General features: G+C 53.0%; 10 protein-coding genes across 10 annotated transcripts; 6 read left to right on the forward strand and 4 right to left on the reverse strand.

The window, feature by feature from the left end:
* Positions 1 to 1,768: 1,768 nt before the first annotated feature.
* Z520_05826 (uncharacterized protein) lies at positions 1,769 to 2,455 on the reverse strand (the record flags this gene model as incomplete). Its single annotated transcript, XM_016776329.1, has 1 exon — positions 1,769 to 2,455. The coding sequence occupies one exon, from the start codon at positions 2,453 to 2,455 to the stop codon at positions 1,769 to 1,771; it is 687 nt and encodes a 228-aa protein (XP_016632648.1).
* A 567-nt stretch (positions 2,456 to 3,022) lies between these two features.
* Positions 3,023 to 4,714, forward strand: Z520_05827 (uncharacterized protein; the record flags this gene model as incomplete). Its single annotated transcript, XM_016776330.1, has 1 exon — positions 3,023 to 4,714. The coding sequence occupies one exon, from the start codon at positions 3,023 to 3,025 to the stop codon at positions 4,712 to 4,714; it is 1,692 nt and encodes a 563-aa protein (XP_016632649.1).
* Positions 4,715 to 5,240: 526 nt separating this feature from the next.
* Z520_05828 (uncharacterized protein) lies at positions 5,241 to 7,592 on the forward strand (the record flags this gene model as incomplete). Its single annotated transcript, XM_016776331.1, has 1 exon — positions 5,241 to 7,592. One exon carries the CDS (start codon positions 5,241 to 5,243, stop codon positions 7,590 to 7,592), a length of 2,352 nt encoding a protein of 783 aa, XP_016632650.1.
* Positions 7,593 to 8,865: 1,273 nt separating this feature from the next.
* Z520_05829 (uncharacterized protein) lies at positions 8,866 to 11,544 on the forward strand (the record flags this gene model as incomplete). Its single annotated transcript, XM_016776332.1, has 1 exon — positions 8,866 to 11,544. One exon carries the CDS (start codon positions 8,866 to 8,868, stop codon positions 11,542 to 11,544), a length of 2,679 nt encoding a protein of 892 aa, XP_016632651.1.
* Positions 11,545 to 12,086: 542 nt separating this feature from the next.
* Positions 12,087 to 13,417, reverse strand: Z520_05830 (uncharacterized protein; the record flags this gene model as incomplete). The annotated part of the gene is made up of 2 exons (XM_016776333.1): positions 12,087 to 13,072; positions 13,174 to 13,417. 2 exons carry the CDS (start codon positions 13,415 to 13,417, stop codon positions 12,087 to 12,089), a joined length of 1,230 nt encoding a protein of 409 aa, XP_016632652.1.
* A 1,251-nt stretch (positions 13,418 to 14,668) lies between these two features.
* Z520_05831 (uncharacterized protein) lies at positions 14,669 to 16,711 on the forward strand (the record flags this gene model as incomplete). The annotated part of the gene is made up of 5 exons (XM_016776334.1): positions 14,669 to 14,919; positions 14,970 to 15,123; positions 15,179 to 15,465; positions 15,529 to 15,901; positions 15,953 to 16,711. The coding sequence occupies 5 exons, from the start codon at positions 14,669 to 14,671 to the stop codon at positions 16,709 to 16,711; spliced, it is 1,824 nt and encodes a 607-aa protein (XP_016632653.1).
* A 310-nt stretch (positions 16,712 to 17,021) lies between these two features.
* Z520_05832 (uncharacterized protein) lies at positions 17,022 to 20,800 on the forward strand (the record flags this gene model as incomplete). The annotated part of the gene is made up of 2 exons (XM_016776335.1): positions 17,022 to 17,390; positions 17,444 to 20,800. 2 exons carry the CDS (start codon positions 17,022 to 17,024, stop codon positions 20,798 to 20,800), a joined length of 3,726 nt encoding a protein of 1,241 aa, XP_016632654.1.
* Positions 20,801 to 21,695: 895 nt separating this feature from the next.
* Positions 21,696 to 22,880, reverse strand: Z520_05833 (uncharacterized protein; the record flags this gene model as incomplete). The annotated part of the gene is made up of 4 exons (XM_016776336.1): positions 21,696 to 21,831; positions 21,886 to 22,282; positions 22,386 to 22,668; positions 22,776 to 22,880. The coding sequence occupies 4 exons, from the start codon at positions 22,878 to 22,880 to the stop codon at positions 21,696 to 21,698; spliced, it is 921 nt and encodes a 306-aa protein (XP_016632655.1).
* Positions 22,881 to 23,145: 265 nt separating this feature from the next.
* On the reverse strand, positions 23,146 to 24,255 carry Z520_05834 (uncharacterized protein; the record flags this gene model as incomplete). Its single annotated transcript, XM_016776337.1, has 3 exons — positions 23,146 to 23,579; positions 23,632 to 23,790; positions 23,841 to 24,255. The coding sequence occupies 3 exons, from the start codon at positions 24,253 to 24,255 to the stop codon at positions 23,146 to 23,148; spliced, it is 1,008 nt and encodes a 335-aa protein (XP_016632656.1).
* Positions 24,256 to 24,513: 258 nt separating this feature from the next.
* On the forward strand, positions 24,514 to 25,674 carry Z520_05835 (uncharacterized protein; the record flags this gene model as incomplete). The annotated part of the gene is made up of 1 exon (XM_016776338.1): positions 24,514 to 25,674. The coding sequence occupies one exon, from the start codon at positions 24,514 to 24,516 to the stop codon at positions 25,672 to 25,674; it is 1,161 nt and encodes a 386-aa protein (XP_016632657.1).
* Between the last annotated feature and the right edge of the window lie 1,556 nt (positions 25,675 to 27,230).

Genomic DNA, 27,230 nt, shown 5'->3' on the forward strand with positions numbered 1-27,230 from the left:
TATGACGTGAGTCTCCTTCTCCTTTCCCGGATTTGTATCTCTGACTCAATTAAAGGTGTCGATGCGGTGCACAATTCTGCTACGTCTGCGGGGTTCCATGGAAAGAATGTGCCTGTGATCAGTGGAATGAGGACAGATTACTGGCTCGAGCAAACACCCTCGTCAATCGTGATCTCCCCAACAGGGCCCAAGGTGATCCGGGGCGGGTGGAGAGGGCTGTGCGTGATGCGGCCAATATGCTGAGAAATAGGCACAACTGCACACATACCAGCTGGCGATACATTCATGGGCCGCACAACTGCGAGGAGTGCTTCCACAACCTGCCTAACTATATCTTCGAATGTGTTCAATGTCGGATTCAGGCTTGCAATCGATGCAGGAGGAATAGGCTTTGAGGGATTTGGGAAATCTTTCTCTCGGAGCAAACGGAGGACCTAGGTAGGGTTGGGAAAGAGCCCGTCTATACCACATATTCAGAGGTTCTTTTCGAGATGCAGATTGGAGGCAGAAATGCAATTGCTAGATTACACAATTGGCTCCATGGTTCCACCCAATATGTGATATATTGGCTCATCATTTGATCTCAGTGTACTCGGTACTTCGTGGAAACTTTGCAAGGCTGAGGTCCTTTCAGAATGACGTCGTCTAAAGCCCTGGGAGCGCTAGCTGAGGTTCTATTGGCGGAACCCGAAATCTCCGCCGCCTTTTCCAAGTGTTACTTTGTTGCATGGTTTCCAACAAGTCAGTTGAGCAAAGCACCGTGCTTCAGTAACCCCCGGAACTGTTTCCCTATTGCCTCACCGTCTCGCTGTTCGCCCGCCCGCAATCTCACCTCACTTCAAATTCCTGCAATCCCAATCACATCTCTCCCATATGCGCCCAAACTTGGTCCGCTTCGCCGTCACAAGCACCACCAGTACCATCAGGTCCGCTACCTCGTCTGCCTCATCGTCCTCGTCGTCTCGTTTCCGAAAGTCCGCACCACCCCTTTCTCTCGACCACTTCATCCAGCGCCAACGTGTTCTCTCCCTGTACCGCGACATTCTCCGCTCCTTGTACCGGCACATGTCCCAGCCTCAAAGAGGGGAGAGCATTGCGTACGCAAAGGGAGAATTCACACGGAATAAGCATGTGCAGGAGATTGAGAGGATCAGGTATTTGATCAGTACTGGGAAGGCGGAATGGGATGGCGTCAGGAGGGGGGTGGAAGAGATGGGGCCTGGGAGAGGATAGAGGTTGAGGGTTGAGGGAACGCGTGGCTTTCCGGACAAGAAGTCCTGGGCTAGCTATTTGGCTGTGAATCCTACAGTGGCCCACGGGAAATGGATGGGTACATGCCATTTGTCCTACGGGGGGGGGGGGGAAATTGGTCAGATGAAAAGCTCGTGAGTCGCGCATTGGCGATATACTCAAAGCCACGACGGTCGAAAATGCCGTGGCCTGGCATGTCTGGACCAATGCGAAAACGTGGGCGATCTTCAGACCGACGCCTCACTCTCATGAGGGACGAAACAGAGAATCCGCCAGTCGAGATTGGATGTTACGACACCAGGGAGGCATACAGACACCCTAGACTCGGGAACAGCAGGAGCTCAGCTCACACAGATTCGGCCAGGAGCCGAGGGTACAAGCATTGCAACTCAGATATTTTGTCCATAGTTATGCCCAGCAAATATGTTTGACTTCTTACCAAGTACCGTAAAAGGGAGTGGCGACATTCGTGAACTCTCATCCAGAACCACTTCCCCAAATACATGAAATGACTGTCTCAGAACCTCTTCCACGCATCCCTCGTTCTCTTCGCCCACATACCGGGGCCCCAGCCATCCTCATTGACCTCCTCCAGCACGCTCTTATTCCAGATAGCCCAACTGCTCTTCTTCTTGTCTCCTGGCCCAGCGGCTTCGGGGGAGGAGGTCAACTGTTCCTGGGCCTTCTGCAGGCCCTCCTTCCCGCCTTCAATCATTCTGTCCGCCTTATCCCTGATATTCTCGCTCGTCTCTTGCGCCATTCGACTCGCCTGCTCGATCTTTTCCCTCCACTCCCTATCCTCCTGATCTCTAGCCTCGAGTTCGGCCAACCACTTCTCCCTCTTCTCCGCGTTTCTTTTCTCTTCCAATTTCGTCTCGAACTCCTTCCTCCTCATCCTCTCGTCCTTGTAAAAGATACTGCCCGCCACGAGGGCCAGTAAGGTGAAGCCCTGGGCGTAGATTCTCGCGCGGAACATGCGATTGGTTTGGTGATGGTCGCCCGCGCGGATGGATTTGGTCGCCATGTACAGGGCGTAGCATGTCGCCGCGCAGCCCAGAGGAATCAGTGGCTCTTGACGCAGTTTGCGCCAGAGCTTCTGGAAGCGGGATTCTTCGTAGAATTCCGGCGACGAATCGAAGCTGGAGGGGATGGCGGTGGCGGCGAGGGGGGATGGCCCGGCCGACGTGGATGGATCGTTGGACATTGTGAGTGTTGCCTTGGAGTCGGAAGCTTTCGGTTTTGTAGTCCTCGTCGATGATGGGCTGTCCAGCCGCGACTTGGAGCGAGGTTGATGTTGATGCTTGGGAGCTGCTGTGTTGTGTGGAGTGTGAAAGAAGTCAAGGTTGAAGTCGTGACGTACATCGGCCTAGTACTAGCAAGCACGGGAAAATGTGCTCGTGTGCGGGCTCGAATTAGCCCAGCAAGGGCTTTTCCCCTCTGTCTCCCACGACTAAATCTCGCTGCAGTCGACACAGGCCTGCTCGCACGGCTCGTAGCAAATGAGCTGTAGGATGAATAGAAAGAGGAAGTAAGGGATATCGTACGAAGGAGTCGGTACTCCCTGGGACTTTGGAGCTATCGAAAGCGTGACTTCCTCTAACCCTCATGAGCAAGGCGGGATGCGGGGACGAGAGCTCCGGAATTTTTTTGGCGGACATCAAAATCCAACGCTCCGCTAACTTACAGGCAAACATTGACCTACAGCGCAATTTACGACCTTCTTACCCCATACACAGGTATCCAGCTACCATAAGCATCTCTCAACGACGCCATGGACGACGCCGACCCTCACGTCAATGGGACAACAACTCCCTCGACGCCCAAGCGGTCCGGCCTCGCTTTGACAGAGTACACCGCCATGCCCACACCCCCATCCGAACGAGCAGATATTCCTACCTACGAAGTACCTCGAGACTTCCTCCTGCCCACAGGCTATCCAGACTATTTGCGACTGATCCTCACCTCTCGGGTCTATGACGTTGTCAGCGAAAGCCCTCTCAGCCATGCCGTCAATCTCTCCAACCGTCTCGAATGCAAAGTCCTCCTGAAAAGAGAGGACCTGCTGCCTGTCTTCTCCTTCAAGTTGCGGGGCGCATATAACAAAATGGCCCATCTTCCGCCAAAGATTTCATGGAAAGGCGTGATTGCGTGCTCGGCTGGGAACCATGCGCAGGGCGTGGCTTACTCTGCCAGGCACCTGAAGATCCCTGCAACCATCGTCATGCCACAGGGGACGCCGGCCATTAAACACATGAACGTGAGTCGCATGGGCGGGAATGTGGTGCTACATGGAGCGGACTTTGACTCGGCCAAAGAACACTGCCATACCCTGGAGAAACAGTACGGCTTGACCAATATTCCGCCATTTGATGATCCATATGTCATTGCAGGACAAGGCACGATAGGCATGGAGTTGTTGAGGCAGACATCCCTGCAAAAGCTCAAGGCTATCTTCTGCTGCGTCGGTGGCGGTGGGTTGATAGCCGGTATTGGGGTGTACGTAAAGAGAATAGCCCCTCAGGTCAAAATAATTGGCGTCGAGGCCTCCGACGCCAATGCCCTGGTCGAGTCTCTGAAGCTGGGCAAGCGAGTTTTGCTTCGGGAAGTCGGTCTCTTTGCCGACGGTGCCGCTGTGAAGACGGTAGGAGAAGAGACTTTCAGACTTTGTCAAGAAGTGGTGGACGAAGTCATTGAGGTCAGCACAGACGAGATATGTGCTGCAATCAAGGACGTCTTCGAAGACACAAGATCGATCCTGGAGCCAGCGGGAGCTTTGTCACTGGCAGGTCTGAAGAAATGGGTCGCGCAGAACCCATCTACGGATACCAGCCGGGAATTGGTCGCGGTTGCCAGCGGCGCCAACATGAATTTTGATCGCCTGAGATTTGTCGCCGAGCGTGCGACTTTGGGCGAACAGAAAGAGGCTCTCCTGACAGTCACTATTCCAGAACGTCCAGGTTCATTCGCGCAACTTGTTGAGGCCGTCCTCCCCCAGGCTGTTACAGAATTTGGGTACAGGTATTCAAGCGCCGAAAAAGCACATGTGATGATGGGCATCACAGTCTCTTCAGCCGGCGCAAGGGCGCGGGAACTCGATTCACTCTTTTCGCGGCTTGCAGCTGAAGGTATGACAGCCAAAGACCTCTCGGAGGATGAGCTCGCAAAATCCCATCTTCGATATCTTGTCGGTGGACGATCCGGTGTCAAGGACGAGAGATTATACATGTTTGAATTCCCGGAGCGACCGGGAGCTCTGTTCAAATTCCTGCGGACAATGCGACCGGGTCAAAGCATAACACTCTTCCACTATCGGAACTACGGTGGTGACGTGGGCAGGATCCTTGCCGGCATTCAATGTCCTGAGCACGAGAGGGATCAACTGGAGGATTTCTTGAAGGATATCGGATATCCATTTAAGGAGTGCACGGACAACGCCACATACAAGATGTTCTTGCGGGATTAGAATGGGGGACTAGTAGATATATGATATGGTATTTAGACTTGAGATACCCTGGCATGGCGTTGAGAGAAGACAAAAGCTGGCCTTCATTTTGTACAGAGATCAAATCAGGTTTTAAGACCCAACAAGACATCTCGTATGCGGGATTCTGTGGACAATTCGGACTGCATTCCGTTTCTATCCTCCCTTCTCGTGATGCTAGATGCAATCTGAGAGTCAACGTGAACATTAACCTTCCGAACTCCTCACTACGCTGTTTGACATCTTGCGCTACAAATTATCCGCAAGCCTCTTCCACATATCCGGAGGAGGGGAATGTCCTGTGTAAAGTGACTTCTCGAGTCACTGCATCTGAATTATTGTGGAGCAAGTTACAAGGCCAGGCTTTTCAAACCCGTGTTCCTTCGCGCTCGAACTTTCTGAGCAAGGGCATGTGCAACTTTCCACGCCGGGAAAAGAAACTTGTTGGAACGACGTCATCTTGAAAGTTGGGACTTTGGCCGATGGGCTATTCTTCAATGCATCAGAAATGGATTCGGATTCCAGTTACGTGGAGGAGGAGCGCGTCGAGAAAAAAGCCATACCGCCGGATCGAGACGTCTTTCCATCATCGCCCCCTCGACGAGCAGCACCCCATGTACCACTGGACAACACCCACACATCGCCGTCGGGAGATCCGATAGCCTTGCGGCACACCGTCCCAGATGTGATATCAGACAACCCATTTGCACAGGGAGAAGGTAGCAAAACGTATTTTACCCGCCCAAACCGCTACTTCGGTCCCGCGTCGACGTGGTACTCTTGGACCAAGACGGAAAGGACCGTCGCGCTGAGCCTGGATCGTGTACGTAGTCAGGACCTCAGTATTCACCTCATCAACGCCTTTGGGGTGAAGCGCAAGCTGCAGCAACAACAGGGCGGAAGGGAAGCAAAGAAGCGGAGCAAGAAGGGGAAGGAGAGAGCCTCGTCCGTCCTCTCCACGGATGACGAGGCAAGCCTGCGACGGCGAAGTGGAGGGAGGAATGGCCTTACCAAATCCTGGACGGCTTGGCCCATGCCTCCCGACCAGGTACCTCGGGAGGAATTACTGCCCAGAATGGAGGGAGACGGCGAATACTATCGTATGAAGCCCGAGTCGAAGCCCAGTGCCGATCTTGAAGAATGGTTGATCGCAACTGCGACGAAGATTGCTAGAGACCAATGGAACGCAAGGCGGTGGGAAGACAAAGATCCAACCCCAGCCGGCGCAGCACAGACAGGTATGAAAGTCGACCACCACAGAGATGCTGAAGAGGACAACATGGCCGCAGAAGTACCCGGGGACGAGGACCAAGAAGAGGTGGGCGAGGCAGCAGAGAGCCCGCCCTCGCCGGCAGGTGCAGAAGAAGAGCCAGTCTTCTACTCCCAACCGTTCTCATTCTACGAAGATAACGCGGAACAGGAGGCTTCCGGCTCCGGCAAGGAGGGAACAAGCGATACTGATACGAGTGATAGTATGGAGCGACGCCCGGTTCCACTGGTGGACGATGAAAAGGCGCGCGGATACTTTCTTCCCAGCGCCCGACACATTCTGAGCAAAGTCGACGACTTGCTCCTTGGTCTTCACAAGGCTAGATACGCATACGCTGCCAAGCCACAAAGTAAACGAAGAAGGGCAACGCATTCTCATACCCCGGAGGACGACACAAGTGGGGATTTCACTCGAGGAAGAAGCGGTTCACGGCCTCCCCCTGTAAGGCAGAGCAGGGCACGTTCCTCATCCGCATTCACCGACGTGTCGAGCGCGTCGATCATCTCTGCCGGGTCTGGCGCACGGTCCCGAAGGGTAGAGAATCTCGGCTTGCGGAACTGGAGCGATGTGATAGGCATGGCTGGTCTGACAGGTTGGGACCCTTCAGTCGTGGAGCGTGCGAGTCGACGGTGCGGGGAGCTTTTCAGAGGGAACATGCTCTTCCGCACGTTCTATGAGGGAGAAGGTAAGGATGGAAGGGAGTCGCACTTTACGGAACACCTCGCTCGTGAGAGTGAAAGCAGCCGAACGCCGTCTCCGACTGGGGAAGGAGAAGAGACAGATTCTAACGAAAATGAGCGTCTATCAATTCGCACCTCGAGACCATGCGAAAGGTGTCAAGCCACAAAAGCCGACTGCCAGCCCGCTGCGGACAGCAGCGAACCTGGAACATCAAAAGCCTGCACGAACTGTCTAGAGACGGGAAACGCATGCTCCGGGATCCAAGTAGATGTGGTGATCCAAAATGAGCGAACTTGCCCACATCGATCTTGTCCGAGACATAAGATCCCATTTCGGAAGACGTGGCATCTTCAGCGCCACTTGGAAAGTGTACATGATGGGCAGCAGAGAGGAGGAGGTTCACGGGCCATGCCCAAGAGCGGATGGGAGGGCTCGCGAAGTGCCAGTATCAGTGCCCACAGTGCCTATACCGACCACCTCGACGACGCCGGCAGCGAATCAAATGACGAAAACGACGACAATGACTCAGAGCACCAAATTCTCTGCCCTGTCCCATCGTGCCCACGAACAAGACAACCTTTCTCCAAAGGCAAGAAACTCTACGAACACATTCGACGGATGCATCCAGAGGTCGATGTGGATGAGGTTAAGAAGAGTGAGGCGCGGAGAAGGGGAGAGAGGAGGGGTACGTGGAGAGATGAGAGACGGACGAGGAGCAAGAGCAAGAGTAAAAGTCGCAGCAAGAGTCGTCGTGGCGATCGAAGTCGGAGTAGTCAAAGTCGGAATCCAAGTTGGCGGGCTGGTAGCGCAAGGGTGGATGATGAGGAGAGTGAGGGCGACGGTGAGCATGGACGTGCGAATGCGGAGGATGCGGAGGAAGACGAGGAGACTATCAATGAGACAAGCTAAGTATTGAAGAGTTGATTAGCATGGGGCTGATATTGGATGCAATCCCCCATGGCACCCTCATGATGCCGGCAATGCCAAGAATTCCGCTTAATAATGCCGACGTCAATGATCGAGGCGAGGCTCCGGCCGGGACAGGACAGGGTCTTGGCCCGTGCATTCGCCTTCTCAGGCGCCCGTTGCAGTCTACTATTCCGTCATTGCACCGTCGGGTTGGCTTGGTCTCTTTATTTGTGAATATCGCTTCGGGGATTCGCCCTGTGTTAGGCCGTTTGCATTTCTGGGATCCTCTGATAGAAAATTATTCCGCGCATCCCTTCCTGCTGGACGCCTTATTCCCATCATCCGTCACACTCGAGCCTTCAAGGTGACAAACCCTGGAGTCCAGACTTGAGTTGGCAGGATTCAAAGCCCAGAGAAGATAATGTTGGCGGAGACTTCAAGCACTGTTCAAAACGGTCTGGAAGAATGGAACACTACCCCTCCGCCTCTAAGGCAGATGCGGAAGGGCACGAAATCGTGTCAAGAATGTACGTATTTCTGGTTCTCTTCTGAATTTTTGTTATTTTCATTCATGGTTTTGCGACGATCATGCTTCATTTCTCTGCTTGAGTCTCCACCAGTGTTCTATGCGATATCGGTGACATGTGGTCAGCCTTCTTTGGGCTGGCATTGAGCGCGGTCTATGCTGCTTAGAAGCCTTTGGAGATAGGGGGAGGACAAATCGGATGAAATGACAAAGTGATCCGCGACGTGGCCTGGGACTCGCCTCAAGTCTCTTCTGACTCTGATCAATTCCAAGCCACGGTCCAGATCAGATGGTTCTTCCCTGCTCAAGGCACACATCTCTTTTCCTCCTCAAGTCTTGCATTTTCTCTGGGCCTGTATGTGGGGTCGTCCCCATGTCGACTTTTACACCCCGAAATCCCAAGATGACCAGCCGATCTAACACGAAATTCACTACCAAGGTCGGCGCCGAAAGATAAAATGCATCTACCCGCCCACGCCACCTTCTTCTCCCTCACAAGTTACGGATACGACAAGTGCCCCAGAGGAGAGGAAATGCATCCACTGTAAAAAGCACAATCGCTCTTGCCAAATCCAAGGCTATGTGGCTTTGAAAACTCCTCCTGAAGAACCCAAGGAGGTTTCGACTTCCACCAAGCCAGGCCACCGTCAGCCGAGGATTTACAAAAGGCGCCGCGAGGTGAAGGGGCCAACTGATCATCCCAACGACGATGAGGAATACCCACGTGTGAAGGTCCACGTTGACAGGATGGAGTCTGTAGTTGCGCGGCTTGCCCGAGAACGGGAGAAGCAGAGGAATCAGGACGGGGTGCTCCTCAGTACCCTCAATCAGCCCGGGAGCGACAGCTTTACTTTCTCGGGTAGTTCTGCAGAGCTTGCGTCGACGCCAACCCTGAATGATGGACACGGATTTGATCGGAGTTTCGACCTAGATGCAGAATTCGGCCTTAGAAACGGGAATGCATTCATCAATGCCTTGAACTTCGATCCGGATTTCGGAAATGGAAACCCGAATGGCCATTTCGTATATAACGGGCAGGGAGACGGCTCTCGACGAACCCAGCCCCAGAATTTGCTGGGACAGGAAACGGCGAACGGAATATCGGCTTCTTCGTCCATGTTCGATTCTCGCCCATTCCTTCCGACGGACCAGCAACCTCAGCAATCAAGAAACATACACGGATTAGGCGAGGTCTGCGCTCCAGCCGCCATGGACTCAGAGGAGCATTGCAAGACACTCAGTCCCTTGCTTTCACAGCTGTTCAACAACGAGATGTTTACACAGAGCAAACCCTGTGCTTCGTCAATCCTGGCCGAAAGGGTTGAGTTCATGAGCTTTTCCGATACCGCCAACAACTCTGATACTTCGGATGCCGATAAATTACTGTCCACAATCTCCTCCGAGCCGTATGTGCTCGAGGTGCTGGATATTTCCATCAAGTGGTGGATTGCATGGAGAGACCAGGCATCGGCACTGCAGGATGTCTCCCCCTTTTTGAGGGATGAACAGCACCAGACACAGGTTCATGGCAGTTCGATGTTTCAATATGGAGTGCCTCCCACAGGACCCGGAGCTGACGCCTCTTCGTTCTCTTCAACGACACCAAGTTCAGCTATAAGGTCCGGTACGACAAGCCAACCTAACGAGCCCCCATCCTTCCGGGATTTTGTGCTCACCAAATTGTCTCGCACACAAGAACCTGTATCGCTTGCCACAGGCTTACTTTGCATTGCGCTGTCCCTCTACCAACTGCGCCCCGGGGTTGACGACCAGAAATTGAATCTCTCGACATCTCCTTCCGAACTCGCCGACCGAATAGTGCTGGCCGTGGACACCATCGTTATCTGTACCCCGTCGCAGTATAAGCACACGCGTGACCCCAGTATCCTCTTGCTCCTGATGATACGTGCAAAGATGTACGCTGAGAGCAATCAACTGCGCAAGTCCTGGTTGTGCATTCGCAGAGCTTTGGAGATCGCCAAGGATACCGGGTTCGCGGAGCCGAAGCTACCGTGCGACGTTGCCCAGTTTGCGCCAAAGGTGTGTGGGTGGGAACTGACGAAGCTCTTCCACCGACAACGCTTTGTCGGCTCGATCATGGAGCTCGATCGACTTATGAGCATGGTCCTGGGCTTCCCGCATGCAGAGGATGTCAAATTTACAGATCGTCTGGCGATGGCCGTGTTGAAGGGCGAGACGGCCAGTCAGGGCGGAGCGTCGGTGTCAATGCATATCCGAATGCGTGCTTTCAGGCGGGTGGTCTCTATTGCCGCAGGCCGTGTGAACGATCGCAACGCCAGTTCTGATTCGGACCGGGTCAAGCTGCAGACTACAATGGACATCCAAGCAACATTGAACGAAATAGCGGCAGCCATGCCTCCAGGATGGTGGGAGGTGGAATCGCACCAGGACTCGCCCGATGCATTTCTGGCGCACGAACACCTCATCGCTCAAATGTGGTTCTGGCAGGTCCAGTCCTTCCTTCATCTGCCGTTTATGCTCAAAGTCAACCCCAACCTTGGTGCGCGCAACCCGGACTTGGACAACATCAACAACGACAACAAGGTGGATCCGTACGAGGTGAACAAATACCTCTGTCTGCAAGGCTGTCGCGGCATGCTTCGAGTTTTCAACTTGCTGCGCTCCGACCCTTCCCTCGCCGTCTACATCTGCAGCTGCGAGGACTTTCAGGGACTATTCAGTGCGTGTATCCTCATGGTCGGCCTGCTGATGCGCCTGTCATCCTACTGTTCGCAGTCTTCTTCTCCGCTTGAGTCGTCGGAGCCCGAGGGCATGATGGGAAATATCGCCGAGGATCTCGCCCTGATCGAGGAGATCAAGGATGTCTTCCGGTACCGCGCGACCCAGCAGGGCGGCGGTATCAGTAGACAGGGCCTCAAAGTGTTGGAGGAGTTGGGGTCTTTCTTGTACGAAGACGGCAACTGTTCCTACAGAGATGACGTGAAGCGCCGCACCGTGGTTCTACCGTACTTTGGGGCCATCCATCTCGAGTTGAGGCCGCCACGAAATCTGTGCCACAACGCCAATGGCAAAGCTAATGTGCCACAAAACGGTATGAGGACGACTTCGGAATTGAATGATATAGGGGCACAGATGGCATCCCAGAACTCATCTGAGCCAACAACTTCTAAGGAGCGCGGTGGAACGATATATCCGGAACAGGCTGAGTCAATGGGCTTGCCATCATCTATTTGGGGTGTCGGAGTCAGTGCTGATGCCGCTGCCGCAGCCGGTGCCAGTACAGGCCCTGTTGCAGACTATGATACTGACAGGGCCTTCGAATTCTCCATGCCTTCTGCAGAGCCGAGTTTGAACTGGGATCGGTTCCTCTACGGCAGCGAGCTCGCTCAGAGTTGGAGCGCGGATCTGCCTGAATGGCCCGCTAGTATGGACATGCCGCCCTGACGAGGTAGACACGGACCTGCGTCCTGAGTCAATTGCGTACAGAGAAAGGGTTGAAGTAATAGTATAGCAGCATTGATACTTTTTGGAATTGAGCAGTGGATACTAGCTAGGAGTGATTTCAACTCGCCACTCAAGATGATATGACCGCCATATAGTTTTCAAATTTGCTCTTCGCATCCATTTTATCGGCGTTGAAAGGGAATTCCTATTCCGGACCAACTCCGTATCGTAAGATCCGGTCCACGACTCAGACGTGGAATGATCTTTCGAGACTTTGGAGAAGGGCCAGGCCGTCCATTTCACAGCACAGTCTCATATATCACCGTCCGATGATTGCTCTTCAAAGGAAGAAAAAAAGAGGACATGTTCTCTCCATCGCAAAAGATGTTATGACCCGCCATAATGGATCTCGATTGAAGAGGTTTTTTGGGACGGTGTAAGGCCGGGACAAAACAGCCACCCACTCTGTGTCTTCCAGGGGGAGCGGCAAGTGAGGAGCAAAGGGGGGGGGGAAGTCCGAGAACAAAGATGGTGGGTGACCCCTACCCATCTCGGCGGCCTTTCCGCGCCATTTCCCGGATTGCATCTGCGTAGAGAAGCTCAGAATCTTCCCTTGCGTGCCGACGATGGGGGTATCCCGATACACTACCGGGGACGAGAGTAGAGATACTGCTCGGGGCGCGTTCGATGGCGTCAAATGCCGATGAGTTCTGTTTCCGGTCCTTCTCAGCGTCTTTCTCCACGTCGTCAATGTGCCTGGTCGGGCTCTGCTTGAGCATGTCCGCCCACTCGGATCGCTGCGATTCGCTTTCTTCTGTTCCGGACAAGCGCTCCAAGTTTGAGTTTGCGGACCTGGGGTGGTGGTGGCCTCGGTCAAGGACGAAGTCTGCGTTGTCGGTCACGGTAGGAAGGCTCTCGGCCATGTCATGGGAAGTGAGATCGAGAGTATTGGTCAGGCTGACCGTCCTCGGGTTCTTGATGCCTGCCACCTCCACCAGTTTGCTGAGGACCCCGAACTCGAGTTTCAGCTTCACCGAGTAGCAGAATCCCTTGAAGGCAACCTCTGGAATGTGCAGGTTTCTATACTCGATGACGAGCAGGGCGATGTCCAAACAGATGATGACGATGTTGATGGTGAATAGCTGCCACATGACACGATGGACACGTTTCTTTTTCTTCTGCTCAGATGTGCTTATCGAGGAAGCGGCCGGGTGAGCTTGAGCCTGGACTATGTCCATCGTCTTCCACAAGTAGAGGCCGGAGATGATGAATTCCTGAATGCAGAAGCCCGTCATCTGGATCTTTTCCACGTACGTGTAGGCGCTAGAGAAGGGCGCCTGAGCAGGTGGCGATGCATAGTAGGACCCGAAGACGACCACAGTTGTTGTCGTGTGGAAGCAAATCGCGTCAATGATGATCATCCATTTGACGTACTTTAGGATTCGGTCGTTGCCTTTTCCAAGCACAATTCCCAGTCGCGAGTATAGCACCACACTCTGGCCCGTGATGGCCGTCCACCAACCATAGTCTGCAACTTCTGTCAGCCAGGGCCGAACATGGCGAATTTGACGTAACGAGCAATTCGGTTGGGGAAAAGGGCTTCTCCTAGACCCGCCATGAGAAACTCACTGTTAATGACTAGGCCAGCGACACTGGCGGTCAGCTGGAAGTAGAGCAAGATGAGCCCGACGACATAGGGGATCAATCCCGTTGTCGCTACGAATAGCGACCAGAAATACAGGCCACGGTAAACGGCAAAAGTCGTGAAGATCAACAGAATCAGCTCCAAAGCGTTGTATAAGGTCAGCGCCGAGGTGATGGTGACAATGATGGTAGTCGCGTCGAATTGGCCTATATAGTAGCTGTTGCTCATCACGTCGCAAGGTGTTGTTTATTTCGACGAGAGCAAGGTCTTGACATGACGCGAGTTTGGACGAAAGCAGTGAGCGAAATGTCGTCAAATTGTAGTAGTGATTGGGCCGAGTCGCCGTCGTCCAACGGATTCTGGCGACGGTTGATGTCGTGGTTTCGAGGCAAAGAGACTGAGTAAGTTTGAGTAAGTTCGGAGCAGGGACGAGGCCAGCATATTGGCAGAACCAGTGCCGGGGTTTAGTTCAGACGGCGGGGCTTTTTGAACCTTGGAGTCTGAAGTCTGGAGACGGCGACGGCTCAGGGTGGACGTCACCGGAAGTAAGGCACGATGAAGGTCAGGGATCCTGGAAAGTTTGTGGGCTAGTATGAGGAGGCGGCGCCCCGGATTCGACGCCTGGACGCTAGCATGGAAGGATCCGAATCGTCGGGATGAGCTGCATGGGGATCGTGGATGGCGTTACGTTATTTTAACAAGTAGCCACCCAGTAGCCATGTTCGTTACCTCTGACGCGAATAGCAGCTTAGCCCGTCCGGGAAGGAGAGGTGTCAAAGGATTTGTTAGTCGACCAAGGGGTTGGGCCGTGTGTTTAGAGATGACGGTCAGAAATGGGCTATTTACATGTCAGACCACGGGTCGACCATATGGAGGATTAATCATCGAAGGACGAAGGTGTCAGGCTTAAGATTTGGAGGAGACGAAGTTACAGAGAACGGTGAATGCGGTATATACCATAGGGGAAGACGGTTGGCTTAAGAGACACTACCTACCTAGGTCCTATTCCACGCCATGTACCGAGTACCGAGTATGATATGGTCTTGCATGAGATAGCCAGAGATGGCCAGAAGAGTCCTTTTGGATCAGCCACACCGACTCGCGTGGTCAATGACGGATTTGGTCAATACACTAGCGAATAGACAACTGTTGTGACATATCGTCCCTATCCAGCCACGCATCTGCCCGTCCCGATCCGATGGGATTTAGTGTAGGTGTCGCGGTTCATGAATACTGAATGCGGCGTATCGATACTACTCGAAAAAGGAAGAAGAAAGGCGAGGAGGATGTTCAAGTTGTTGATCTATTTCACCGGCTGCTGCTCGCTACTACTCGCTGCTGCTCGATGATTGGCTGCTTAGGTCGGCAGCATCTGCGCCGAGGCTCCGGTCCTCGAGCCCTGCTCGCCCTGACTTTTTCGCGCGCAGTTCAACGCTCAATGTGTTGCGCCCGCATTCACCTGCTTGGGTACACATCCTCATGAAGCCGCCAACCCCCCTCCGGACAGCTCGTCGCTCCCTCTACGTCTGCCAAAGCTGTCGCCGTCACCTTCGCGAGCGGAATCCTCCGTCGATTGCATCTCAGCAAAGATGGATCGCTCGAGCCCACGTGCGACGAATCCAAGAGGCCGAGGAAGAATGGCGTGCAAAGGCCAGAGAAATCGAAAAAGGCAACATGAAGTCGATGGTTACTATACTTGAGGAACGGGGATATATCAACCAGATTGTCGGGTGAGGGTCCCTGCAAGCAGGATCAAAGATGTCCTGCTGACGACTTATAGCACAAGAGAAGAGCTGGACAAGCTACTCACCCATCGCCGAGTCGGAGTGTATGCTGGCATAGACCCTACTGCCCCTTCGTTGCATGTTGGTCATATGGTCCCTTTCATGGTCTTGGGTTGGTTTTACATCCACGGTTACAAGGCCAATTTCATCGTAAGCAATGCCGTCCACATTGACCATTGTTCACTGAGTCGCTGACGTGCATTAGTTGGGAGGATTCACCAGTCGCATTGGTGATCCGACGGGCCGTTTCAAGGAGCGAAAACTCATGTCTCCTTCAGAGAGGAAAGCCAACATGACAGCCATGCATATTCAACTGAAAAAGCTGGGCGCTTCCATCGAAAAATACGCTGAACGGAAGGGATATATGCGGGAATGGGCTTGGCGCAGATCTCTCGAGAACAATAACGCATGGTGGTCTAAGACCACAGCAAAAGAATTCTTGTCCATCCTCGGTCGACATATCCGTATAGGTCCAATGCTGGGTCGAGACACGTGAGCATACAATACCTGATGAATCTCTCACAGATTCCTTGGCTGCTGACAACAGTGTTTCAGAGTGAAAAATAGACTGGAAAAGGGAGATGGAATGTCCTTTGCCGAATTCAGCTACCCGCTGGTCCAGGCATGGGACTGGTGGCACCTGTTTCAATCCGGTTGCCAGCTACAAATTGGCGGTGCGGATCAGTTTGGAAATATCCTTGCGGGCGCCGAAGCTGTAAAGCAGATTGCCAAAGACACGCACGAGTACCAGGTCCGCTTGCGGCAAACTCAGATGCTCGATCGAAGCCGCGGCATCGATCTCAGTTCTGATCCAATGGGATTCACTGTGCCTCTCCTGACTACGGCCTCAGGAGAAAAGTTCGGAAAGAGCGCTGGTAATGCCGTCTGGCTCGACCCAGAGATGACCAGTGTCTTCGATCTATACCAGGTATGACCTTGTACCCTCCGTGGAGCTCGACGAGGCTGACACTAGTCAAAGTTCTTTTTACGATCTTCAGACTCGGACGTCGAGAAATATCTAAAGTTGTTGACTTTCCTGCCCTTGCCCGAGATCAGTGAAGTCATGAGAGAACATGAGAAAGACCAATCAAAGCGTGTGGCACAACACAAGCTCGCAAAGGAGTTCGTGGAGCTCATCTACGGACTAGATGCTGCGGAAAAGGCCGAAAGTGAGCATCGTCAACTTTTCAACAAAAGCATCAGCCTCGGCGATATGAAGGCGAGCCTGGCGAAGACCAAAACAACGGACACACATTCTCCGGAAATGCCACTGTTCGCGCACCCTTCGTTAAACAAGCATGCCCAGCCCTTGCGACGCGAAGATAACGTATCCACGCACATCAAACTCCCACGGAGCGTCATTACCCAGAAGCCTATGAGCAATATTCTCTGGTCGGCAGGCATGGTGACGTCGAAAACGGAGGGCCAGCGACTTATTAACGCCGGAGGAGCATACGTAGGAGGAACGTCCGACGCAAGAAATGAAATGGATGATAGCGTCAACTTTACACCTGTAAAGTCGTCCGACTGGAAAGAGGTGCAAAAATGGATTATCGATGATAATTTGCTCATTCTTCGAACGGGGAAGTGGAGGATCAAGATCATCAACATCGTCCCAGACGAGGAATATGCGGAACTTGGGTTGACATGCCCCGGGTGGGAGGGACGCCCGGGGGGCAAGGAGATTCCGGATTTGGGGGACAAGGGAGATGAGGCCCGGGTCTTGAAGGCATCGTGACCTTAGCTGTAATAACAAAACAGCCTGCAACAAGGCAACCTTGGAATGTGTAATATCAGTATCAGAAGATTGACTCCTGAAGCCACCGCCATATATGGACAAGGCTGACAAGCGAGGGGCTGGTGAGGCTCCCCATCGAGCCGTTACTTTACGCGTCGGTGTTTGACGCGCTAGCGACTGGGTATTTCTCCACGCGGTTGCATCTCTCCAACATTTTTTGGGTTTCTCGCGATTCGATCAATCCGTCCAGCAACTGATGGTATCTTTTGTTTCCGTATAGAGTCCTGAAGCGTCTTGTTACCTCCTAACCATGCCGAAGAAGTCTGTATCGACGCCTGCTTCTACGCCTGCGTTGAAGAAATCATCCTCTGCAGGTGGACAGAAGACCCTCTTGGGCTTCTTCCAGAAGACGCCTTCGACCGGCTCGCCATCCACATTACCTGGTCGATCCGCAGCTGAGACGCCTGTCCCATCCAAGGCTCGCACCAAATCGGTCGGCACGTCGTCGAGTTCCCTGACACCTGTTCCCAGCAGTGACGCATTGGAACCTGAAGATGAGGACATCATCCCCAAGGCGAGTCTGCCTCCTTCCAAAAGTCTGCCATCGCCAGTCTCAGCTGACGATGAGCAGACTAATGGCAGGGAGGAGCTGACAGCCCACGGGACACCTTCGCGAAGGGTAAGGTACCTCACGCGTCTGTGACTGCGGTGTACTAACCATTGAGGTGACAGGCCAAAACCAAGAAAATCAACTATGTCGAGTCCGATAGCGAAGGCACCGACGGCGACGACGTATTCAAACCCACCCCTGGACGCCGCTCTCGACCTACGAAACGCAGGCGAGTCTCCGATAGTGCGGACGAGGACGTCTACGAGCAGGAGAACGAGGCGGAGGCAGAAGATGGTACATACCTCGTTCGACTAAGATGGGTTTGTGCTAACAATACAGAAATGGATGACTTCATTGTTCCCGATGACTCTGAAGATGAAGTGCGCCGGCCTGCTAAGCGCAAGCGGGCGTCCAAGAACACTTCCCGAACTGCGTCGTCTCATTTCACCCCTGCAGCGGATGATGTCGAGGTTGGGGCTGACCTGGAGATTCCTGAGGGTACTTCGACTGCCCAGCAGTGGACCTACGATCCTGAAAACCCTCAGCCTTTGCAGCCACGACCTACCAACATACCACCTAAGCAGCGAAGTGGAAAGAAACTGAAAGCCCACATGACCGAACCGGAACAACGCCACGCATGGCTTGAGGATATCAGGGATATGGACCGCAACCCACCTGGCCATCCCGATTACGACCCACGCACCTTATATATTCCACCTATGGCGTGGAAGAATTTCTCTCCGTTCGAGAAGCAGTACTGGGAAATCAAGCAGAAGTTCTGGGACACGATTGTATTCTTCAAGAAAGGCAAATTCTATGAACTCTACGAAAACGACGCCACTATTGGTCATCAACTGTTCGATCTAAAGTTGACCGACCGCGTCAATATGAGAATGGTCGGCGTTCCAGAGTCGAGTCTCGAACTCTGGGCAAATCAGTTCGTTGCAAAAGGTTTTAAAATTGCTCGAGTTGACCAGCAAGAGACTGCTCTGGGTAAAGACATGCGCGAGCGGGACGAAAAGTCCAGCGGGATTGCCAGCAAGAAGAGCAAAGACGACAAAGTGATCAAGAGAGAACTGGCCTGTGTGCTCACTGCAGGTACATTGGTTGACGGCACGATGCTGCAGGACGACATGTCAACGTATTGCGTGGCAATCAAGGAATCCGAGGTCGATGACATGCCTGCATTTGGTGTGGCTTTTGTTGACACCGCCACCAGTCAATTCAACATATCAGAGTTCGTCGACGATGCAGATCTGACCAAATTTGAGACGTTCATTGCTCAGACAAGGCCTCAAGAGATCTTGCTGGAAAAGGGTGGTGTGACGACGAAGACATTGCGTATACTCAAGAACAACACCAGTCCGACGACTATCTGGAACTACTTGAAACCTGGCAAAGAGTTCTGGGAAGGTCACATCACTGCCAAGGAGATCGAGGCAGAGAACTACTTTCCCAACGAGTGGCCTGGGGCACTGCAACAAGCGAAAGAAAAGGATCTCCTCATGTCTGCTCTGGGTGCTTTGATCCAGTATTTGAGGTCCTTGAAGATCGAGCGGGATCTGGTGACAATGGGTAACTTCACGTGGTACGACCCCATCCGGAAAGCGACGAGCCTGGTTCTTGATGGCCAGACCTTGATCAACCTGGAGGTCTTTGCCAACTCTTTCGACGGTGGAAGTGAAGGCACGCTCTTCCAGCTCCTCAACCGCTGTATCACGCCGTTCGGCAAACGCTTGTTCAAACAATGGGTGTGCCATCCTCTCATGGACACGAAAAAGATCAATGCACGGCTGGACGCTGTCGACTCGCTCAACGCCGATGCCAAAGTCCGGGACCGATTCACTTCTCAGATGACAAAGATGCCGGATCTGGAGAGATTGATATCTCGCGTCCATGCCGGGACCTGCAAAGTTCAAGACTTTGTCAGAGTTCTCGAAGGATTCGAGCAGATTGACCATACGATGTCCCTATTGCGAGATGGTACAGGTCGAGCAACGGACAGCGAAGGTGTCATCGGCCAACTCATCGCTCAAATGCCGGATCTCGAGCCCAATCTCAAGTATTGGGACAATGCCTTTGACCGCACAAAGGCCAAAGAATCAGGCATCTTGGTGCCCGAGCGCGGAATCGAAGAAGAATTCGACAACTCACAAGACACCATCGATGCCATCAACAAGAAATTTGATGACCTTCTCCGCAAATGGCGCAAAGAGCTCAACTCCAATGCCATCTGCTACCGCGACAACGGCAAGGAAATAATGCAAATGGAAGTACCCACTCGCATCAAGGTGCCCGCCGCTTGGGACCAAATGTCCGCCACGGCGAGCGTGAAACGATACTACTTTCCCGAACTGCGGACCCTTGTGCGGAAATTACAAGAAGCGCAAGAGACACACTCCCAGATCGTCAAGGATGTAGCCCGCAAACTCTACGCCAAGTTCGATGAAGATTACGTTATATGGCGCACGGCGATCACGATTATCGCCCAACTAGACTGCTTGATTTCCCTTGCGAAAGCGAGCACGTCTTTGGGACACCCGAGCTGCCGCCCTGAGTTCGTCGACCCGTCTGACAGCGATGCCGGTGGTCGGTCGACCTTGGAACTCGTCGATCTACGCCATCCCTGCCTTTTGACCAAAGTCGACGACTTCATTCCCAACGACGTCGTTTTGGGCGGGGACTCGCCAAACCTCACTCTGCTGACAGGTGCGAATGCAGCAGGAAAATCCACCGTCCTCCGAATGACCTGTATCGCAGTCATCATGGCTCAAATCGGCTGCTACCTCCCCTGTGCGTCGGCTCGCCTCACCCCTTTTGACCGAATCATGTCACGCCTGGGAGCTCAAGATCACATTTTTGCCGCACAGTCGACCTTTTTCGTCGAATTGGCAGAAACGAAGAAAATTCTCAGCGAGGCTACACCGCGCAGCCTTGTCATCCTGGATGAGTTGGGCAGAGGGACGTCGTCACACGACGGCGTGGCAGTCGCACAAGCCGTGCTGCATCACCTGGCTACACACGTGGGCTGCTTGGGTTTCTTTGCAACACACTATCACTCGCTCTCTTCGGAATTTGCACACCATCCAGAAATAGCGCCAAAGAGGATGAAGATTCTTGTGGACGACGCCGATCGACGGGTAACTTTCCTGTACAAGTTGGAGGAGGGCACCGCCGAGGGGTCCTTCGGTATGCATTGCGCCAGCATGTGCGGCATCTCGAATTCAGTGATTGAACGGGCCGAGGAGGCGGCCAAGGAGTGGGAGATCTCAAACCTCATGGCGCGAAAGCAGCGGGTTAGGAGTGGCGAGACACGGGAGGCAAAGGACCTCGACCTCGAGGTGCACGATGAGAAGGACGACGAGAAGGAAGTCGAAGTGCCGCTAGGGATCTTGAGTGATCTTGCGTGGATTCTGAAGGGGCGAGAGGTGGATGATCGCGGCCTCGACGTGCTGGTCAAGTGCATTGAGGCTTTGTGAGCGCTGGACCCCCATCTGTTTTGAGCGATTGTCTCAGCCACCTGCAGGATGGTGCTATTGTACTTTTGTCCTGTCCTGCTTCCCATTTCGCGGTTTCGCGGTTTCTTTATCCCGGAAGGTATGGATTGATGGATTGATTGGTTGATGGTGTTCTGCTACAAGTGTACAGTGTATAGTGAAGTGTATGGAGTTGCAGGATTGATTTCTCGAGGTATTTCTAGGTAGGCGCTCAAAGCGAAGAGACGGGTAAAATAAAAGAAAGAAGCGAAAGACCATCATCCATTTACATGATTTGACTTCTGTTCTTCACGATTTTGTCCCCCTCCTAGTCACGAGAAACTTGGGCAATATCGAAGACATAGGTTGTCAGGGGGCAGCATGAATAAACGTTCGTAGTCACGTAGAATGCTCCGTATTTTGAATGGTACTGGAATTCTCGATCTGAATTGACGTTCCCCCAGCTCTGTACCTAAACTAAGCCCATTCTTCGTGTGATTTCCTATCCTGACCTTGAACTGAAAGGGGACCAAGAAAAACGTTCTCGTCGTCGTCGGTGGACAGGTCCAACCAAGCCTGGCCGGTCTTTCAATGATACAGCACCCACCACAAGCTCACAGACCTCGGATGTCAATCAGCCCATCACCAAGCTTACCACTCCAAAGCTTCACTGCGGGCTTTGCAGGTACCAACCCATGCAGATCCTGCGCGTACGTATGCGTGTCCCATGTCTGTTTCTTTCTTCTTTCTGATCTTTTCGTAGTGAAAAGGCACTCAAGCTCCGCTCAATTCTCTCTTTGCCTTGTCGCCGCGTTTCGCCATTCATCCATCGAGTTGCAACTCAGAACACGACGTTGAACGATTGTCATGTTGAACGAATGCTGATGGTGCCCGTCACTTAAAGCTCAGACTCCTGACCGTTTGCTGAGTCAGAGGGTGAAATCAGTTTGTGAGCAGTCGCGGCAGCGGCCACAACCGCTTTCACTTCAGGGGCGTGTTCACCGATATATCCATTTTCGGGTGTGTTGGCAGTCCTAATGGGACAGAGTTAGCACGTAAGGAGAAACATCTGCAATGGAGAAACGAACCCAGTAGAAACGGCAGGAACGGCAGGACCTGGCTCTCCCGAAGTACCATTCTCTTCTTTCTTCTCGATGACTTCTACGGTTGCGAGTTCTCCCTCACCGGAGCCAGCTTGAGTCGGGGCTTTGTCAGTCGCTGGTGTGGCAGTTTTGCGCGAAGCGGCTGCCTTCTTTCCTTTGGCAGCAGCAGCTTTAGTCTCGCCCTCGTTTTCTCCGTTGACCTCACTTTCGGTGGCCTTCTTCTTGGCCGGGGTCCTACGCTTCTTGGCTGGCGGCTTCTCGTCTTCGTCGCCTTCGCCAGTCGCCGCTTCACCGTTCGCCGCAGCCTCAGCTTCCTTTTCGGCTTTGGTTTTGCGAGCGCGCTTCTTGGGTGTGGTAGGTGTCTTGGGAGTAGTTCGGGCTTCTAGGAGAGCACAGCCGTTAGAATGCAAAAGGATAATAAGGTAATGCGATGGGGTGGGAAATGTGGTTTGCACGTATATGTTTGAGGCTTTGCTCAGACTGACCTTCAGATTGATTCACTTCACCGTCTACAGCACCAGCAGAGGCATCATTGCTCTCACCATCAGCAGAATCATGGTCACCAGCTTTGGGAGCTGCCTTGCCTGACTTCGGCGTAGCGGTGTTCGGGTCTTTGGCTTTGCGAGGGGTTTTGGCCTTTGGAGCAGTGCCTGGTTCATCAGTGGATGACGCCTTTGCCTCGATCTTTCTTCTGACTGAGCACCAGGCCGATCGAGCCGAAGCCTCGTTTTTGAAGCCAAGTTTGTTGCAGAGCGCCGAGTAGTCAATCTGAACAGGACTCAGTCAACGGGAAGAAGCGCAAGACCAGGCAAGTGGCCAGGAAGACAAAGGCGACTCGGCCAACGACTGTCACAAGTGAGAATTTTGAGACTTACCTGGATCTCACCACCTTTGACACACTGAAGAGCGGCAAGGGCGATTTCTCCGTCACGAGCACTCAACCCGCCTGGGGTAACGGTCATGGCCGCCGCGTCAGACATGGTGGATGGACGTTGATGATTGAATATTGCGAGTAAGTCTGGCAGGTTCAATTGAAGAAGGCAAAGATGTAAGAGCAGTGGCGAAAGTAGGTATGTTTTGTGTCGAGGTAGGAAAGGTTGACAAAGTGGGAGACGAGGGCAGTGAAGGTCATGAATAGGACACACAACAGTGACTGCTAGACTTGGCGACGAGCGCGTTTTGTCAGTGAATATTAGAGTCCAAATTCTGCCAGACATTTGTTTCCAAGTGAAGTTCATATGCCGGTCACCGCCGCCATTTGGATACAGCACTGCTCTCGACTCCAGTCAGTCGTTCGTACACTTTGCTCCAGATCCCCGGCGTGACATCTCTTGCTGCTCTGCCACCCGCCGATTCAGGCCGTACATAGAATTGAGTCGGGTTCGGTCTCAGCAAGCCACCGCGTTCCACCATCGGCCCAACCCATTCAAAGCTGACAGGACGAAAGAGGCTTCGCATCGGTCTGGTGTTGGCGATCCTCAATGTCACTACGTCCGTGATGGTGAATGATCGCATAAATCTTAGGTCGAGCGTGGCATCTCCTGGTAGGCTTTTGGCATAAGCCATTGCTACTTTGGGGGATGTTTGAGCCGATACTGGAAGCCGAAGAAAGATCTCTGTCACCATTGGTCTTAATGTCCAGTTTACGAAAGCAAACGGCATCAAGCCTGCCAGCCATACTGCAGAAATCACGATCAGCAGGCTGATATTGTGCGGCGAAGGAACACTCACTGCCAGCTACAGTCCACAATGAACTCCCATTAACCCAGTGAGCAGGAGCCACTATAACGGTAACAAAAGTCAAGGCAGCAATCGTGGCGAAACGAAGGAAGGTGAGCATATATATCCTTCCGTTGCCGGCAGTGTATATGCGTAATCTCTTCTTATATACTGTACCAAGTTAGTGCATCTTCGACTACTGAAAGCTGTGAGAGACGCACCCTTTGGTTCAGGCCGAGGAGGTAATCTTCTTGTCAATTGTTCAATATGGAGTCGTTCTTTGGGAGACAAGGTCAAATTTGGAGCGATCTCGGCCTTTGGAATGACCTTGAAAGGGACCTCAACCTTGCGGCCTGTGTCCAGAGACTTTTCCTGCTCTTCCTGGGGTACGAGTTCCTTGCTCTCTGGTGTACTTGGGGCTGGCGGTATCGAGGGCCGAACAGGATTCGTTTTCTGGGCCTGCAGCTGGCTGTGGACAACTTGGATGGGAACATTGTTGCTCTTCGGCTGCTGGGAGCTTTTTAGCCTTTGGTGCAAGGTGCTGAATTGAGTCCTTCTGGAGGCAGTATACTGCCTCGAGCAAGATTGAAAGACATAGCGGATTTCGGCCACCAGAGCTGGTGGCAGGCTTCTCATCTGTCTCGGTAGCGTCGAACTGCGGTCAATGCCTAGGTAGCTTTTTGTAGAATTTGAGAGACGCGGTTACAACGGCGCATTGAAGTTGGAGATGCGCGATCCGCGCGTCCTGCGGCGGAAACTGCGCCGAGAATTCAAAGATGACAACCCCGACTCACTGTGGCCTCTCCTTCTTCTGGCAAGCGACTCCTACCTGGTGCTTTGCAGCTGTTGTGATGATGTCTCGATGAACGTCCTCTTTCTTTGTTTTCTGTGAAAATGCGGTGCTGGGCGCCGACATGGCTCTCGACTGTGGTATCGTTGATATCTCCATGGTCAGGAGTCCTAGCATATATCCCGCTGTCCGATGATACCCTTCAACATGGTCTTCCTCGACCAGATACTAGCGATTTCGATATACGGACCGGCAACCTTCTAGCGCCCATACTGATCCCTCGAGTCCCCGGCACAGAAGGCTCCAGAAAAGTCCTCCAGCACTTCGTTGACTTCTTCCACACTCTGCCGGAGTGGTCCTTGTCTTTCCAGAATTCGACCTCAAAGACACCCACCCACGGAGATAGCGAGGTGCCGTTTGTGAATCTCATTGCCACTCGAGATCCTCCGTGGTCGCAGTCAGGCAATGTCGGGCGCTTGACCCTGGTAGCGCACTACGACTCAAAGTACCAGCCAGATGGATTCATTGGTGCAACAGATTCCGCGGCACCATGTGCGATGATCATGCACGCCATCAGATCTATAGATGCTGCTCTGACGAAGAAGTGGGCCACGATGCAAGAGCAAGGGTTCACTGATCCTGACTTCGAGGAACAAAAGGGGATACAGGTGCTGTTTCTCGACGGCGAGGAGGCCTTTTTCAGCTGGACAGCGACCGACAGTATATATGGAGCGAGATCGCTTGCCGAAGAATGGGAGCACACCATGCACCCAGCCACGAGTATCTACAAGAACTACCTTGATTCTATCGAGTTGTTTGTTCTCCTCGATCTTCTCGGCTCCCCAGAAGACCTGCCGATCCCTTCCTGGCAGCACACGTCTCATTGGTCCTATGTGAAAATGGCCGAAGCCGAGCAACGACTTCGCAAAGTGGGCATGTTCAGAAGCAACCCATCACACACTTGGCTGCCGGAGAAGAATAAAAGGGAGACTGATAGATTCAACAGCTATGTCATGCAAGACGACCATATCCCTTTCATTGCCCGGGGAGTCCAAGTTTTGCATCTCATTCCTGGACGGTTTCCTTCCGTCTGGCATACCATGAACGATGACGGCGAGCATCTAGATATTCCCACTGTTGAAGACTGGGCTCTCCTTACTACTGTGTTTGCGGCAGAATATATGGAGCTGGAGGGCTTCTTCGAGGGCTCGGCAACCAAACGTGTCAAAAGACATGACGGTCATACAAGTAAGGATGAACTATAGCCACCTTTGTTGCCAGCGTCGATGGTCTGACTTGTGGACTTAGAAGGCTGAGCAAATCTGCGCATCGCACCCAGCGAAGTGCGATGCTGGGATGAGCAGCTCCCGGTCGTGCGCCGTCCTCCATGTGTTGGTTACAGCATTGCGACCAGCTTTTAACGTACGATGGCACTGGATGCTGAATCAGAGACTTAAAGTCTGCCTTCCAAAGTGGGTTCTAGCTGAGAGATGGCAGAAACCCGATCTGAGAGAATCCGGTTCAAACACCGAGCCCCGAAGCCCAGACCTTCAACCATAGTCGACAGTGAGCAATGCCTGGATTCTTTTCTGAGTGACGCCAAAGGATCATTTGGAGAAGACACGTCCCGCTGTCGGTCTACTGGCGCGAGAGAGGGACAAGGGAAGGGACACCCAAAACGACAAGCGCGAAAAGTATTCGCCTGCGTTCTGGAACCTTGGCTGCAGAATGTGGCTGGCCACTAAGCTTCAGGTCTCTGATTTCTTTACCCGAAACCTCATGGGTTGCTTCCGGAAGATGTCATGTAATCTGCAGCCTTGTTGTTTGATTCTCTGGGGAACAAGGCTGCACCTCTGACGCTCCGCGACCTGACGTTGGATTTCTCTGAAACGCTGTGTCCCTGTGCATTGAGGGATCGGTCGAGGTATAATACTCGAGGCATTCCGTGTCAGATGACCACTCGACGAGTTGAAGCCACAACCGGTATGATTGGGTTTGGCTTTGCCCAAAGCATTGTGTCAACGCTTTCCTCTCTCGGACGTCTTTCTGTTTCAACATGCTATACGAAGCCTGTTCACTCTACGACCTCCTGTACGCCTGCCTCTTTCAGCCCTGCTGTTCCAAGTATGTCAGCGACCTTGGTCTTTCTTTGGTCTTCCTTACGGCTTCATCTTCATATACAAGACACTCACAACGGTTTCCTCTCATGGACGCCTTCCGCTTTCGGTTTACTCTCGTCGTCAATCCCAGCCTTTCGTCTCTTGTGCCTTGTTTCTTTGTTACGGATGCTTCATTCGAAACGCCTTCCCTTTTGGAACGCCTTCCTTGTGTAGAACGGAGTGTTTCTCTATTGGCTCTCTCAGATCTGGCCAAGCTGGACGCCTGCTCTTTGCAATACAGTCCCTGCGCCTTCCCTTTTCACAACGCCTTCCTCTTTCGACATGGTTTGCGCCACTCCTGTGGCTCCCCACTCCTTTGCTCTCCTATAAATCCTCTAACCTCGTCTTATGAATGCACTGCTCTCTCTTCTTTGCTCGTCACGCGGCGTATGGGATAGCGGCACTGTGTCCATCTGTGCTCTGCCTGAGTTCTCTCCCACTCCACACCGTCCTCGCGTCTATATCGACCCAAGCCGTTTCGTACAACCGAACTATGTTCTTGGCCCTGATGTCTCTCCTTCCTCGACAGCCATAAGCTACCTTGCTCGCTCGCCGCAGAGTCAGTTCACAGAGAAATAGCAGTCCCTTGGGGGCCCAGGCTGCCTGGGGAGCAGGAAAGACAAGCGAGACCAGCTTATTACGAGACGTGGCATCCCTCAGGC

This window comes from Fonsecaea multimorphosa, assembly GCF_000836435.1.
Source record: "Fonsecaea multimorphosa CBS 102226 unplaced genomic scaffold supercont1.10, whole genome shotgun sequence".
Classification (NCBI taxonomy): Eukaryota; Fungi; Ascomycota; class Eurotiomycetes; order Chaetothyriales; family Herpotrichiellaceae; genus Fonsecaea; species Fonsecaea multimorphosa.